This window comes from Orbicella franksi, chromosome 3 (genome assembly GCF_964199315.1).
Source record: "Orbicella franksi chromosome 3, jaOrbFran1.1, whole genome shotgun sequence".
NCBI classification, from domain to species: Eukaryota; Metazoa; Cnidaria; class Anthozoa; order Scleractinia; family Merulinidae; genus Orbicella; species Orbicella franksi.
This window is the reverse complement of record NC_138147.1, coordinates 24,487,721-24,503,561: the sequence shown is the minus strand read 5'-3', so window position 1 is coordinate 24,503,561 and position 15,841 is coordinate 24,487,721. Positions and strand designations below refer to the sequence as shown.

Below are 15,841 nucleotides of genomic sequence, written 5' to 3'. Positions count from 1 at the left end.
GAAAGACTGACGTCAATCGTTTTCAATAAATTATGTCATAAATCATACATTCATATCTCTGTCCGCTTATTGAAAATGAAAATTAACCAGTGAGGGAGCAAGAATTTCTGCAGTTTTTGTAAAAAATAATTTCATATGAATGTAAGCGGTTGCAATTAAGGTTACGTTTCAATTCACTCTGCTCAAACTAACGGAAATTATTTTACTCTTAAATGTAATACATTCAAAACAAACAACACTGTTTGATGGTTGGATGCTAAGGCATTCCAACCGCATGAGAAATAACAAAGTGAAAAAGAGAAAGGAAAAAATATTACTGCGAAAAAGCTGATTATCACCATCAGACTTAAAGCGCTTAGAACAGCCCGGCTTAGACTTGTCGGAATCTTTCCTCAGTTTTTGTCCGCAGCATTCTTCGCCTCCCTGAGGCATTTTTCGTCTTCGGAGTTTCAGACCAGGTCATTTATCCGACTCATATTCTTGAACCACTAGCCAGCCGTCTTTGCTGCGGTCAGCAATCTTATTAACTTCTGCCTATTGCGAATGATTTGTTGTGCTTCCTGCCCCAAACTATATACTTGACTGGAGTCGTCAGTACTGGTTTTTATTCGGGAAAGGACGCTTTCTAGTTCGACGTTCACCTCAAACTGCTTATTGTTACCCTTGAATTTGAATTCCGAGGCGGACCTCTCTATTTTCAACTGATCTTCTATCTGCTTTCTTCTTGGTTTCCAGTTGAGTATTAAGATATCCCTTAAATCAGGGAGAAAAAAGACTCCGTCCACCAACTCTGAACTCTAAGGTTTAGGATTCTCTGGACTTTCTTTCTCTTTCGTTCTCTCAACAATAGATTCCGAGTCGGATATCACAGCGACTGAAACGAACGGCAAACACTTCGGAAACTAGAACGCGAGAGAGAGAAAGAAGTACCTCGTGCTAATGAATATATGGTATCCAATAGCCAATCAAAAGGTGCCACAGATACTCCCGCAAAGAATTGCTTACATACCAGCGGAAAATACATATTTACACTAAGAGTGATATTTGAGAATTCTCTCAATATTGAAAGAGCCTTTAGGCGAGTACAATTTGAAAGGTTTTTTTCAAATATCACGAGTAGTGTAAATCCTTAATTGCCCAAGCCATTATACGATTAGTCATTTATTATATGACTGAGAAAATCACGAAAGCGCTCGCATTAATTTGCACTACAGTACATTGGCCTGCCCTCAGCCAATCACAGTGAAGCAATGTTCTCAGTCATATAAATTGCTCAGTCATTGCTCTGGCAATTTTTAATAAATTTTTTGGCTCGGTTTAAATTTCTCAAGTAAAACCATATCAGTGTACGTTCGGATTCCAGATCTACAATTAAAGTTCACGAAGAAAATACCTCCTCCGTCAGATGCTTGGTAGCGTGGCCGAGTGGTCTAAGGCGCTGGTTTTAGGCACCAGTCTCTTCGGGGGCGTGGGTTCGAATCCCACCGCTGCCACTTTGTTATTTTACCTTATCATGATATATTTGTTTCGTTATGTCGTTTGATGAAGAAACAGACACCATATCCACTGGCAAATTTCATTTGTTAATTTTCAATGACTTTTTTCTGGTCAAATTCAGCTCACAAAAATTGGCAATCAGATTTAAAAAGACTAAAACAAGCTCCGTGACCCTTTGCTCTTGGGCTTTCGTACCCGCTAATGTTCTGGATCGATATTTATGTTTCCCTGTTTTGTGCGTCGTGGTAGTTACATTATATCTAAATATGAGTTTATATGTTTTTATATGTGACGAGTTTGTTTCCCAGATAAATCAGTTCAATTTTCTAGGTACTTTCACCTAAGGATCAGAAGATGGCCACCCCTAGGTGAGATGTATGGTATCAGGAGTCATAATCGGGGACGGAGACCGTAAGCGCGTACAATTTCTAGTATTGGGGTTGCCCCCATGATATGGGACAATAATTCTATTTTTTGAAAAAATTGCGCCATCGCCTGCGGTGCACGCGCGTACATGCTGCGAGGATTTTTGCGGAGGTCGCGCGGGGGAAATGGCGCCCGAAATTTCCGAAATTTTTCATGTTTTTGGCCCACAACTCAACGCGTTTAGGTCTGTTGGAATTTTTCTTCAGTATTTTCGTCGTAAGCTGCGCCAGTTTGAGTGAAGTAAGACAGTGTCGAATTTAGGTATTTTCCGCTTTAAGCTTATATATATCGCGCTGACCAAGTTGTGTTCCGACGGATGCTTCTTTTACATGAGCTGTACATTACTCCACTTTAAATTTAACATATGTTGAAGATTAACAGCTTTTCCATTACACAGCAAAAAAACTAGCTGGATATATTTAGATATAGCAGAGCTTCAGGAATTCAAAGTTTCCTAGCTCTTCTTGCCACACGCTTGCGAGGAATTTGCCAGTCTATCGCGACTGAAAAGTAAAACAAAACAATTGCTATTTTGGTCAGCCTGAGTTTCGCCTGAATTGTAAGCAAGGCTTGATGTTTCATCAAGGCCCAATAACTTTACGTCCGTAGATACTGCTCAGTTTTATTCGTGTAAAAATCCAGTAAATTCTCTGTTGTCGATGAATGAGAGCGCACGCCGATGCGTGTTTTGTACAGTCAGTAAACATGACAAATTGTACTTCCGCCGCACTTTCGTGTGAAAGCGTACATCGAACTCAAACAATAACTCTATAGTTTTTAGATCTGTTTACGATTGATAAATGTTTGAGAACATATTAATCAAAAGCTAAGCTGAAAATATGTGAATAAAGCAGAAATAATCAGCAAAGTTACGATGACGCTTTCTTTAATCAACTTCGAATAACGGTTTCGATTTTGTTGATCGACTTGTCAAAACTCCTTGTCTATTTTCATTTTCGCAGTGTAAAACTTCAATATGCTTATGTTGAAGAAACACACATGATGTTAGTAGCCCTTTTTGCGTTCGTGAAATTTGTTGCAGCATCTCAGCACAAAAGATAACGAAAGAAATCTTTGTCAAGATTTGTTGACAATTGAAAACACCGACTCGGACTTGAAAGTGCACGAGCTCCCCTATGCAAATGAGCTAATTGTACGTGTCAGACTTTCCTTTCAAAACTTTTGCAAACTCACCAAACAAGCAGAAACAATAAGAAACCATCAAAATAGGTTTGGTTATGATTAACCATTGTCTGAGAAACTCACAAATTAACTCGATACCTGAGTAGAGAGGTTTTTTTGCTATATTCTTTATAAATCAGAACAAACGCAAAAACATACGCGTAAGCTTACAACTAGCGCGAGCAGATCTTATTATTCATTCCCAGCGCGAGATTGAAGTCTTGTTTTTGACCCTGAAAAACCCACCTTTTCCGTTAGCTCAGAGCATAAAACTACATATAAGCGCCCTGGTTCGTATTCCCTGCCTTATTCCTTGCCATCGCTGTGAAAAATACGCAAGATAGTATCTCAAGGTCTCTCAACTATCACCATTTGATCACGCAACGTGACAATATCCACGCGAGAGCCCCCGACATGTGCGTGGATCCGCGCGGGTATATGACGTCAGGATGGCGCAATTTGTTCTAAAAATAGAAAAACTGTCTCATATCATAGGTGCGCGCGGATCCCAAGACTTACGGTCACCGTCCCCGATTATGGCTCCTGATGGTATGTAAAATAAATAAATCAGGATACAATGCCTTAGCTCTCGATCGTCTGAAAAAATTAAGTAAACCTTGCAAAAAAGGTTGTAAGCATAAGCTTTAAAAAACTCGCCTTGAAATCAAGTTTAATTTCAGTAACTAAAGAATCACCTTAAATATCCTTCTGTATTTTTTAACACGCACAAATTTTATTATACTCTTTTAAGGTTGAACCTCTTAGTTTAACTTTTTTAATTTCTCTACGAAAACGTAAGAAGAGAAAACATTTGAGATAAACACCACAATAATATGAACAGCTTCTACTATTTGCTGGTGAAGTATATTCCCACATTTTTATTAAAGAAATGTTAAACTTAATATTAGATGATAATAGAAACCTTAGATATAAATTATTTCGGCCAGATGTACGTTAGCTTCAGTACACGAAGTGAAATAGAATGACACCCTTTCTTACAACCATTCCGAGACTTTTAAGTCATTTTGAAATAACACAAAACACATATAACTCATATAGATTTACCTACCAAATTTACAAACCAGATGGAACGCCAGAGTCGGGTTGTACCAGAGGCAGAGAGAACTTTAAGATTTATGTTTTTATCGGGTTTCCTGATGCTATATTTGCAAGGTTAGTTCTCTTAATGATGTCCGTATGTAAGTTCAATCCTTCAATTTATCATATTTATAAAAGGGCTGAAACTCGAGATATTGACACTCTTGTGAAGTGCTAATGCATGCACGCTAATATTAAGTGGTACTTTTGAAGCTTTTATAAACGATTTGATACTGAAAGAAATGAGTACTTATTTTAACTATCCATAGAAACGCGTAAAAATTCAGCAGTTAACAATGTATTTATCCTGCCATAGTCAGGAAATTTCCCAGGCTTTTTTTTGTGTGGAATCTAATTTCACCTAAGCAATTTAACTTCAGTGTATTACTCTTTTAGATCTCTAAAATTCCTCCTAATAATAGCAGTTGGTAATAAGGTTAAGAAAGTGTCTTTTTTTTCAGTAAACTGAATTCCTTTCCGTGTGTAACGGAACGCTGTTATGATAGTGAAGAATAGGAATTTAAAGCTACAGTGAATACAATCCTTTAAAACGTTATAACTGTCCTTCTCCTCGTTCACAAACACCCTACTTACGTTAGTGTAAAATCAACAAATCAAGATCGTAAGAAATGGCTCACTTTAATCTAATTTACCACTAAGAAAAAGTAACCCCAGTACAACGTGATGCTTTAAATAAGTAAAATGGACATTTTAACTTCTGTATTGTTTCGATAGTACACAGTTACAATAGTAAATAAACGTCTAGACTTGCAATATATCGGAGATTTGAAAAAGAAAAGGGGAAACGGAAAACTCAACAATAATTACCTCTCTGTCCCTTTTTCCCGGCAACAAATCATACATTTCGAAATATAAGTGCTAAAACTTATTTACAACCAAAGTTGTCAATTATTTAAAGTAGGAAAGTAAATCAACACCATGCCAATATATTTTCTATCCTGTGATCACGTGCGATATTTTAGCCATAGGATGCCATATCCTGGCCAAAGTTCATTCATTGTCAATGAATAATTTAGCGTTTAATCAAACATCTTTTAATGTATAGATTTAGCCAAGCCTAAAATCGTAGCTCCTGATTCTAAAAATTAATTATAAAGGAAAGAAGGATTTGTTTAAATTTTTTCTTGGATCAGAAACTCAAAATATAATCAATCATGAGCATGTAATTGTTCAACGTGTGGGTTTGATATTCTTTCCAGTTAAATTTTAATAAACTATACCCACTATAAGCGTAACTTAAAGATTGTAAAAATTACGTACACAGAACATCAGGGACATACCAAGGGACAATTGTACAGGGAATATATCAGAAGGAAAGTCCACAATGCACCAGAGGTTAACTTGCACCAAAAGCTTGCCTTTGCATGTACCCCCTCTTTCTTTCCAGAGTAATAACCTGACTTGAGCCTGTGATCCAAAAACTAGTACCGGGTCAGCTGTCAATAAGTTCTAAACCTGAGCACGCGATATGGTCACATAATACTCGTCAGTGGAAACCTTGTTTTGACAGCTGTCAATAAACCATAACACGGATGAGCAATATCAAAAATGCTCTTATGTTAATGGTGCTATCTTAATTTTCAAGGTATTCGGCTTGGCGCACGGACAGTTACTTGACAATCAAAATTTTTAGATCGATGGGTTACAAAATTTTCGAAGGCATGGGGCTCCACTCGCGCACAGGAGCTCCGCTATAATGAGGTTCATTCCCTACTACTCAGGAACTGTTACTGGATTACCTTGAATTATTATTTTTTTATTTAGATAACGCCAAAAATTAAATTATAAGGAAGGAAGCAAATTACATCAGGAAGCTATAAGTATTTTACATTCACTATACAACTTGGGTATCCTACTGAAAGGTTATAAGGCATTGGTACATAGATCAGCCAAGCCAAGATATGTTTGAATTGACACATCAATAACATTACAGCAGAATGGATAAACAATAATTATATCCTAGTAATATACTAATATAATTTATAAAAAAAAAATTATACTGAACAACAGTTTGATCCCACTAATTCGAACTCAGCCATTTTGAATTCCTCGTTATTTCGAACTCAAAACCATATTCCTAATGGACTTGCACTCAAGTCAAATACTATCAGCTATTTCAAGCTATTTTTTGTTTCTCCTGGGGGTTCGAAATGGCAGGGTTCAACTTTATATAAAAGCAAAATTGTGTGTGAAACTTTTCTGTGTTATTTCTTCCAAAAAAATTATAACTAATAAAAAATTTAGGGCAAAGAAATCTTTTCTCTTTTTTTTTTTTTTTCTTTTTTTTTTTATTAAAAATAGCATTTTTATTTATATAATAATTTAGGATGAGGGGCCCAGTTCTCTGTAATAAAAATATATATGCATATAAAAAAATTTAGGGCAAAGTTCTCGCCCCATCCAGTTTTCTTTAAAAAAAATTATCATTTAAATACAAATAAAACATTTGGGGTGAAGAAGTTCTTGCTCTGCCCAGTTCTCTAAAACACAATACCATTTACATAAAACTGTAATAAAAATATTATTTACATCCATATAAAAAGAAGTCCTTGCCCTGCCCAGTTCTCTGTAAAAGAAAATATCATTTACATACTTATGAAACATTTAGGGCGAAAAAGTTCTCACCCAGCACAGTTCTCTGTAATAGAAATATCATTTACACACATTTATTATATGGCTTGTGTTTGTAGCCAGTATAACGCGTGCTCTGATTGACTAATTCTAGGGCATTATTCTCCCATAAAATATGACGAGAAAAACATTTCAAGTGTCCGTTGTTTGTTGTCGATAAACAAGGAGAATGTAGAATTCTTTTAATATGCATTAGTTCACCTGTTTTGTGCAGTTGGTAATGATGAATGCATGGCCAGATAAGTGCTCCAATTCACAGATGGCTTTCTTCTTTTGATTTTGTTTTTTAGCCCATATAATTGACTACTTATTAACCCCGAACGTTCGGTCTTTAAGTGAAAATCTCAAATCTCAGCCTTGCCATATTGACCTTGCTGTCGCTCGATCAATACTGCAGGGTCTCGGTTTAAGATTTTCCTATAAAGACATCATTCTCGGTTAAATAAGTAGTTAATAAAACTACTAGAGCAAAGAAGAGGGGGGAGAGAGAGAGAGAAAGCAGAGAGAGGAGAACGCTGTCACCAACTAAACTTTTTATATGAATGTAAATGATATGTTCATTACAGAGAAATGGACAGGGTGAGGATTTCTTCACCCTAAAGTTTTTATACGCATATATTAAATGATATTTTAATTTACATTGTTCATTACTGAATATAGCCCTTTGCACATAAGACATCACTGTACATGCACCAAAGCCAGACATGTAAATCCCAAAAACCTCTCAAAAGGAAAATAGGGGCCATGTGCCCTCGACCAAATCAAATAGAAAGTCAAAATCAAAGTGGAGCTTCCGTGAGCACACAGGGTTTACATATATAATCTCGACATTTCAACTAAGCATTTCACCAAACTAAATTAACTGGACAAGAGAAAATCTAAATAGACACAATATGCATATATCACTACATCCGAGTATCAAACAGCTAATTCCGTTTTAATGAAGTCTGGACGACCGAAATTATCAACGAAAGGATACAAATTCAAAGTAAAGCCGAGAAATGCATTTACAAGCCTGAAAAGGACACTCCAGAAGTTCAAAAACTTGCAGTGCTAAAGTTTAATAAGCTTAAGCACAGATTTGAATATTATTTTTGCCGACGGCGTTGCAGTCATTTTATCGGCGGTGGCTTTACCAGTCTTTAACCCCCAAGCATTTCACCAAACCGAATAAATTGAACTAACAAAACGAGGAAATTCCACACTTTATAAACACAATTTGCAGATTCCCACAAACAAGCAAATTTTGTTGGCTTCGGCTTAAAATGGTTTATTGACCTTTGTTGGTTTCCAACAACAGAGGAAGAAATTTTAGCAGTCTATGAAGCGAGCGCCTGTGAAAAAAAAGATTCATACTCGCCTTGCAGTGTTTGCAAACAAGCTTACAGTTTGATTATTTTTAAACTTGAGGTTAGCGAAAACTATTTGTTTACAATATGCAACTTACAACAACTTCCACAAAGCGACTCAAGTATTATCATTTAGCGATGAGCGAAATTAAAACCATGTAATTTAATTAAAAAGTGTCTCCAAGCATGGCTTCAAGTCAGAAACACTTTGAAAAAATAGGTCCGTTATGCGAATTTGTGTGGCATTTCAGTCCAATAAAAGTCGATGCTCTATGGATAAATCAGAGAAATTGTAGCTTTACAGTGAATATTTATACATTTTGTCGTGTTGTAGTGATGAATGTTGAGTAAAGATACCGTAGAGTCCTGATTATAAGATCCCAGGCTACAGATGAAAAAACGATTACAGGAGAAACATGTTTGGACTGTAGTTTCCAGGAAATTCGCTCCCTTAACGATTAGTTACACGGAACTCTTTACCGTGGTAAATGACCCTTTTACCAGTGAGTATGACCAATATTTCAGGAGGTAAATTTCCCGTAGTTAATACCCATGGATACATCAAAAAGATCACATGCAGCGCCCTTGACATTTAATGTGGTCAGTTGCATTAGTGTTTTGATGTCTAGGGTATTACGAGCAAATCAGGTTTCTCTGTTTGACATTAATATGTAACCGAAAAGGAAAAATGTTTTTCCTCCATGTGCCATTTTTGTTACCTCGGCAAAATCCCGTGTAACCGTTGTTTCACAACGTATACTAAAACCCAGCAAAAAACAAAAGAACAAAAGTCAAGGGGGGGGGGGTCATTGAAAGGGTCTTGGAAGTAAACACATTTTGCAGGTTAGGCTTGTTTTTCGCAGCAGGGGCGAAAACAAATGACATAATCGAAAAAAAAGTGCACACGAGGTGGTTTAGTTTTTGGTTGTGATTCTGGACCGTGCAATCAACAATCACGTGGCCTGTTTCGCCGGGATGCCAGATGACCTGCTACATAACTGGGACAATTAATGTTCACGAACACAACTTTTGAATCGCGTTGGCTAGGGGGTGTTTACTGTGGGAACAGCTTTATTTCATTAGCTACATTTGTCCTGGGATTTGTTGATTAGTTCCAGTGGAGACAAATAGATTAGTTAGCCTTAGCTCTTACACAGATGCTCCCCACCGCCCACCCCCCCTCCTCCTTCATGAAAAATTCAATCTGTATCCAGTCGAAATTGTTCGGAAAAGTACTCTAAAGCCATAAGAGTATGCCTGAACCAGGGAACGGCAATAGAAATATTGACCTTCCCGGTTCTGGTCGCGCACCCAAACTTGCTCGCCAGTGGTGAGTGGAGGGAGGGCACGGGCTTGGTGTCGTTTGTCATGATAGCGGAGCTCCCGAACAGGATTTGCTAAATTTACTTTTGACGTACCTATGTGAATATTTACATCTTGTGATTACAAAGTATTTCCTCGTTTTGTTAGTTCAATTTATTCGGTTTGACGAAATGCTTGGGAGGAATTTCCAGGTTAATTTGGTTGAAGACTGGTAAAGCTACCGCCGATAAAATGACTGCAAAGCTAAATTAAGCCGTCGGCAAAAATACACACTGTGATATTCAAATCTATGCTTAAGCGTGAATAATTGTTAAAATTTAACACTGCAAGCTTAAACGAATTTTCTTCATCCTTTCTTTCGTTCAGTCATCCTTCATTGAGAAGGGATTTGCTGTTTGATACTCAGTTGTAATGATATGCATATTGTGTTTATAATGTAGATTTCCTCGTTTTATTTTGTTGTTGTCCAGTTAGTTCGGTTTGGTGAAATGCTTGTAGTCGAAATGTCGAGACGATTATGCATGTAAACCCTGTCGGCAAGTAAAGCTCTACTTCGATTTTGATTTGCTATTTCATTTTATTAGTGCCACTGTTTTTGGTTGGGGGTACATGGCCCCTATTTTCCTAATGAGATGTTATTCCCTAGTGTGGTATTTACACTTATGGAAATGTTCCATAACAGTGAGATAGTACTAATTAAAAAAATGCTAAGAGCTGTGCTCGGTAACTTGAACAGTGAAAATGACATTTACATACGTAGAAAAAATTTAGGGCATAGAAGTCCTTGCCCTGACCATTTCTCGGTAATAAAAATAACTTTTACTTATGTACATTCAAAATTTAGTTGGTGAGAGTGCATTCCTCGCTCCACTCTCTCTCTCTGCTCTCTTTTTCACACTAATTTTTTGATTGACTAACTTATTAACCGAATGTCACTGACTGTTTTCTTTGTTGTGCTTTACTTTTTTGCTCGTCGAGGAAAGTTAACGTTAAAATCTGACATTTGAATGCCTCCTTTGCTAAAGTTAGTCACCATTTAATTGTTATCACTCCCTGTGAATTCATAGAGAATTACCACCTAATGTGGAAGTCCTCTCTTCAAGTGTGGGAAAATGACACCGCAAAAAGTTACAAAAAAGTTACAATGAAAGTAAAAAGAATTGTGAATGTCGATCATGACTTGGTGTACATTGTACATCATGTAAAGGTATGTGGTGAGTGCCAAAGGCATAACATTTCATGCATTTGCCTTTTCAGGACAAATTATATAACAGTGACATTTTAAAAGATGTGATCAGAAAAATAATGAGTATTGTCCAGGCAGTACCAGTTTATGGACGGCATATGCAGACAGTAAGAGGTGCTGTAAGCATTACCAGGTAATTAAGTTAGTTTTATGCTTATGACTTCTTGTACTTGGATTTTGTGTCATTTCGTCACAAGAATAGGTAATGAAAGATGCATTAGATGATGCAATTTATTTTCAAAGGCAAACTTAAAAGTCTGCCTATGGTGGATACGGGTTCTGTGTAAAGTGAATGTAAAGCAAACACACTGTTAAAGATGTACCTGCATGTTAATATTGAATAATCTGAAATTTCAGCGAGTTTGAAAATATATTATATCTATGACAGTTCTGAGGTGAGGGCTGTTACATGTACATGTAAATGGCTCATGCTCAATTTTTCACTTGTTATGATTTAGCTGCCAATATGTTCTGTAAATTAATTTTAATAGTCATCTGTTGGTGTGCAACGATATACACCAATATATAACCAAATATTGTACAGTGTAAATTAATTAACCAAATTATGCTGTTTTCAGTTGACCAACGCTACTACATGTACATTGTAATGTGATGTTGAAGCGCACAAATTTACAAACATGCCCAGTGTCAACTTGTCAAATGTATGAACTGGCCAGCCAGTCTAGATTACAAAACTTTCTGAAAGTTGGCCTTACCAGGTAAGATATTTCTTAAAGCATATTTTGTAATTAATGATTTCTCAGACATTGCGTGTGAATATCTTCTGTCTGATTTTAGCAGGAGGAGATGCCATACAAAAATGAAGATAGCTAACTGTCTTTGGGGATCAAGTTAGAAAACAAAACTTTTTAACTTTTTACATGTGTATACTACTTTGGTATTTTTATGAGATTTCATTTGGTAGAAATTTGGGGACTGAATATATTGTAGCCACTACATTTCAGTCTGATTTTCAGTTATATGTACAACCAAACAGCCTGGATGGCCCTTTGATTGGGACTACATGCACATTGTTGTACTGCAATGTTCCAGTTTCTTGTTTAAAGCAAATTGCATGTGCGCTCAAAAGCAAGTCGCCAAGTTCATAATAGTTATATATGTTTGCTTTGCATCTCAGGACAGAGCCTGCCACTGTGAAAGTTTTGGTGCCATCCCCCTAACATTTGATTCACTACTGTAGACACTCAGTAAACAACTAGCAATGAAGGACACTGTATATCAATGAAAGGAATGTCATCTGTTGGTTATAAATTATAATTGATATGTCTTTGTATGTTCAGTGGTGTTCAAGTAGCAGCGATATACAGTATGATTACATCCCTGTTCCTGTCAGTCAATATACGAACAGTGTACACATGGGCAACCTGGATTAAAACAGCAAAGATTTTCAAAGCAACCATGGCCAGGTGAGATATTTCTAAAGAAATATAAATTGAAGGTCCTTATGATTGCTTATAGGGATTGATTTTTATTGTAAACAATATTTTACTGAGTGTATTTTTCTTGTGTACTAATTGTTATAGAACACAGAGACTGCTGTCATAACAGAGATATTAATGTGTGAAAAGTTCCATAAAAAAATGCACTGGGAGCAAATTAAATCATCATAGATGCAGCTTCTGAGAGATCCCCAATATTAATGGAATATACATTGTACATACATGTAAAAGAGTTCAATAATTTATTACTTAAGATTGTAATGCTTTGTTTGGTTTCTCTATATTCACAGACAACTTGATGCCATAATAATTTCTGCACAAAGTTCATTGAACAAACTGACTTGGAAGTTGAGTTCTGCAACCCATACTGTGTGTAGTAATATCATACAGCTGTAGCTGCAACATTGTTACAGATAAACTGTATTACATTATTAAGAAACACCTATGATACATGTATTAACTAATTATTTAAAGTGTCTGTTAAATTAATCAGTTTTTCTTGGAGACAATTTACTCATCATGTCATGGTTTATTCAAATAATTGCTTTTTTGGCTTAAAAATGATATTTATTGTGCTTGGTTTATGTTGCTCTTAAATCAATTTTGTGATAACTGGCATTGGGCATGGCATAAATTAATATTTTGCCAACACGAAATGGAGAACTGGGTCTTAAGCAAAGTTGCAGGATTAGTATTTTTGTAGAAAGAAAGAGTTGAGAAATTTGTGACATTCTACTGACAGCCTTGCCATTCGCAGCGTCCAATAAGGTTAATTTGTTCCCTAGTGTTGTGCAAATAGTGTTCTCTAATTTATAAATTATTTCAATCAGTTGTTTAAATGATTGCCTTATAACCCCATCTCCAGCTTTGGTGCATGCAGGATATTGATGTATTGTTTATCCATTTTGCTATAAATTATCTTTAATTGATGTGTCAATCTAAACATATCTTTGATATGCTGGCTTTTTCTGACAAATGTACCTATGCCTGATAATCTTTGAGTGCGTTTGGTTGTGTAGTGCAGACAAAATACACGTACATAATATAACTTACTTATAGCTTACATGGACTTATAATTCTTGGTATAATTTAATCATTATGAGCAAAATTAAGTAATGGAACCCAATAACAGCTCCTGTAGTCCACAATCTCAGTCGAGAAAAAGAACAAATCACATTGGAATTGAATAGTAAAATTATTATCAGAAGCCTATGCAAGTATTCATGATCAGCAACAAAATATCATATTTATCGTTCATGCCAGAGTGATTTTGCTTATACTTATACTTTAAGAGATGGTGCAAACCCTTTTAGCAGGAGGAGATGCCATACAAAAACGAAGATAGCTAACTGTCTTTGGGGATCAAGTTAGAAAACAAAACTTTTTAACTTTTTACATGTGTATACTACTTTGGTATTTTTGTGAGATTTCATTTGGTAGAAATTTGGGGACTGAATATATTGTAGCCACTACATTTCAGTCATACCCCACAACAACAAAAAATGTGTAAATAAACTTCTTTTGTGCAGGAGTCCCAATTGTTAACTAAGAAAGAATATAATGATTAATAACAATGTCATGTCTTTCTCAATAAGAAAGAACAGGAAATGTCACCAAAAAGCACAGAAGACAGTTCTGTTATGTGATCAACATTATTGGTGGCTCCCCTGAAATGCTTGAAATCATGGCTCTGTTTTCATCATTACACCATCTTACACCTCGATCTGCTGATGTGATCCTAGTTCGGGCTGAAAGTATAAAATCGCTCGCAGTTTACTTCACATACATGTACATGTTGGATTATTTTCATCAGTAACAACATTCCAAAAAATAACTGACGAGCTCCGCTTTTAGGCTTGGCTAAATCTATATATTAAATCTGTTGCTTTGACCTGTATTCGTCCTCTCTCAGTTGCACTCTTTGCCGGTCGGTATCTTGCACATTTGGTTTGAGGACGCTGGGCCTGGCAGGAACCTTGGCTCGCAGACGGCGCCCCATTAGTAACTCGCTGGGTGAAAAACCATTTTGCAAAGGTGTAGATCGGTAAGCAAGGAGGGCTGGATACGGGTCTTCATTCTTGCGGAGCAGTGCTTTGACCGTACGGACTGCCCTTTCAACTTCCCCATTGGCTCTTGGGTATTTAGGTGAGCTTGTCACATGAACAAAATCGTACTCAGTGGCAAACAGCCAAAAGGCATCAGAGCTGAATTGTGGGCCATTATCTGATACAATGATGTCAGGTATGCCATGTGTGGAAAATAGTTCTTTCAGGATTAAAATGACTCTGGCAGATGATTGGTCATTCAGTTCCTTGATCTCAAACCATCTTGAATAGTAATCAACGACAATCAAGTAGACCTTTGCTTTGAGTTCAAAGAGGTCGGCAGCTAGCCTTTCCCATGGACGTGAAGGGAAGGAGGTTGACATGAGTGGTTCTTTGAGCTCAGGGCGATCTTTGGCACAGGTGCTACAATTTGCCACCATGTTTTCAATCTGCGTAGAGAGCCCTGGCCACCATACAGAAGTTCGGGCTCTAACTCGGCACTTGGTTATACCAAGGTGACCAGCATGAATGCAGCCAATTATCTCCAGTCTCATGGACCTGGGAATCACTACGCGCTCGTCGCAGAGAAGCAAGTCATCGACAATGCTGAAATGGGCCCTGTTTTCCCAGTAGGGCCGTAGTTAGGGTTGGTGAGGCATATATGCTGGCCATCCTTGACTGCAATAGTTCTTGATTTGAGCGCATTCTTCAACAACAACAACAACAGTTTATTTCTACTACTGTAAACAACTAAAAGAATTTACAAGATTGTAATTATAAATATATAAATAAACAGTACAGTACATAAAGATCGTCAGCGTTCTGTGCCTCTCGTATCTGTGACAGGCGCTGTGTAGTCGCTGGGAGTGTGAACACTGTCTGGGCTGCAAAGCTCTCTAACTCGTCTACAAACTGCTCGTCCTTTTCTCTGGGACTTGCTGTAGGTGCACGGGAGAGTGCGTCAGCTGTTAGCTGGTGTTTCCCAGGCACATAATGGACAGTGACGCTGAACCTCGTTAACCTAAGGCGAAACCGCTGGATACGCGGTGGTGTCTTGGAGAGCTCAGTGGTGTTGAAGAGGGTTTGAAGGGGCTTGTGGTCAGTTTGTAGGACAAAATTCATGCCTACAACTTATTCACTAAACTTCTCACATGCCCAAACTCCTGCTAGTGCTTCTTTCTCTGTGACAGCATAGCGTTTCTCAGCATCACTGAGTGATCGTGATGCATAGCTGATGGGTCTACGATTCCCGTCCTGTTGTACCTGGAGGAGGACTGCATCAATGCCGTATAAGGAGGCATCAGCTGCGATGATGGCTGGTCGACTTGGGTCATAACATGCTAAAAGTTCAGCTGATGTTAAGGCCGTTTTAATCTGTTCGAAGGCTCTCTGCTGCTGGGGGTCTGTCCACAGCCATGTGGTGTCTTTGCATAACAACTGACGCAGGGGTTCGCTCATCTCGGCTAGTCGGGGAATGAATTTCCCCAAATGATTCACCATCCCCATAAAGCGTTGCAGGTCCTTCACATTTTGGGGAGGTGGAAATTCTGATATGGCTTTCGT

General features: G+C 37.4%; 1 protein-coding gene and 1 non-coding gene across 4 annotated transcripts; both read left to right on the top strand.

The window, feature by feature from the left end:
* The first annotated feature begins 1,411 nt into the window (after positions 1-1,411).
* Positions 1,412-1,493, top strand: Trnal-uag (transfer RNA leucine (anticodon UAG)). The gene has a single exon. It is a non-coding gene; the product is annotated as a tRNA-Leu (tRNA).
* Positions 1,494-9,855: 8,362 nt separating this feature from the next.
* On the top strand, positions 9,856-12,634 carry LOC145482897 (uncharacterized). 3 transcript variants are annotated; one of them, XM_081461543.1, is made up of 4 exons: positions 9,856-10,754; positions 10,785-10,906; positions 12,075-12,200; positions 12,524-12,634. In XM_081461543.1, the coding sequence occupies exons 2-4, from the start codon at positions 10,833-10,835 to the stop codon at positions 12,627-12,629; spliced, it is 306 nt and encodes a 101-aa protein (XP_081317669.1). In that variant the 5' UTR covers positions 9,856-10,754; positions 10,785-10,832; the 3' UTR covers positions 12,630-12,634. The 3 variants fall into 3 exon arrangements, with proteins under 3 accessions (XP_081317669.1, XP_081317667.1, XP_081317668.1); XM_081461541.1 differs by having other exon boundaries at positions 9,861-10,906; XM_081461542.1 differs by lacking the exons at positions 9,856-10,754; positions 10,785-10,906 and adding an exon at positions 11,386-11,492.
* Positions 12,635-15,841: the final 3,207 nt, after the last annotated feature.

Excerpts from the sequence above, each read along its gene's own strand:
- LOC145482897 (XM_081461541.1), top strand. The coding sequence starts at position 10,767 with ATGCATTTGCCTTTTCAGGACAAATTATATAACAGTGACATTTTAAAA. Across the intron at positions 10,907-12,074 it reads GGTGCTGTAAGCATTACCAG|TGGTGTTCAAGTAGCAGCGA; the intron begins GTAATTAAGTTA and ends TTGTATGTTCAG. Across the intron at positions 12,201-12,523 it reads TTCAAAGCAACCATGGCCAG|ACAACTTGATGCCATAATAA; the intron begins GTGAGATATTTC and ends CTATATTCACAG.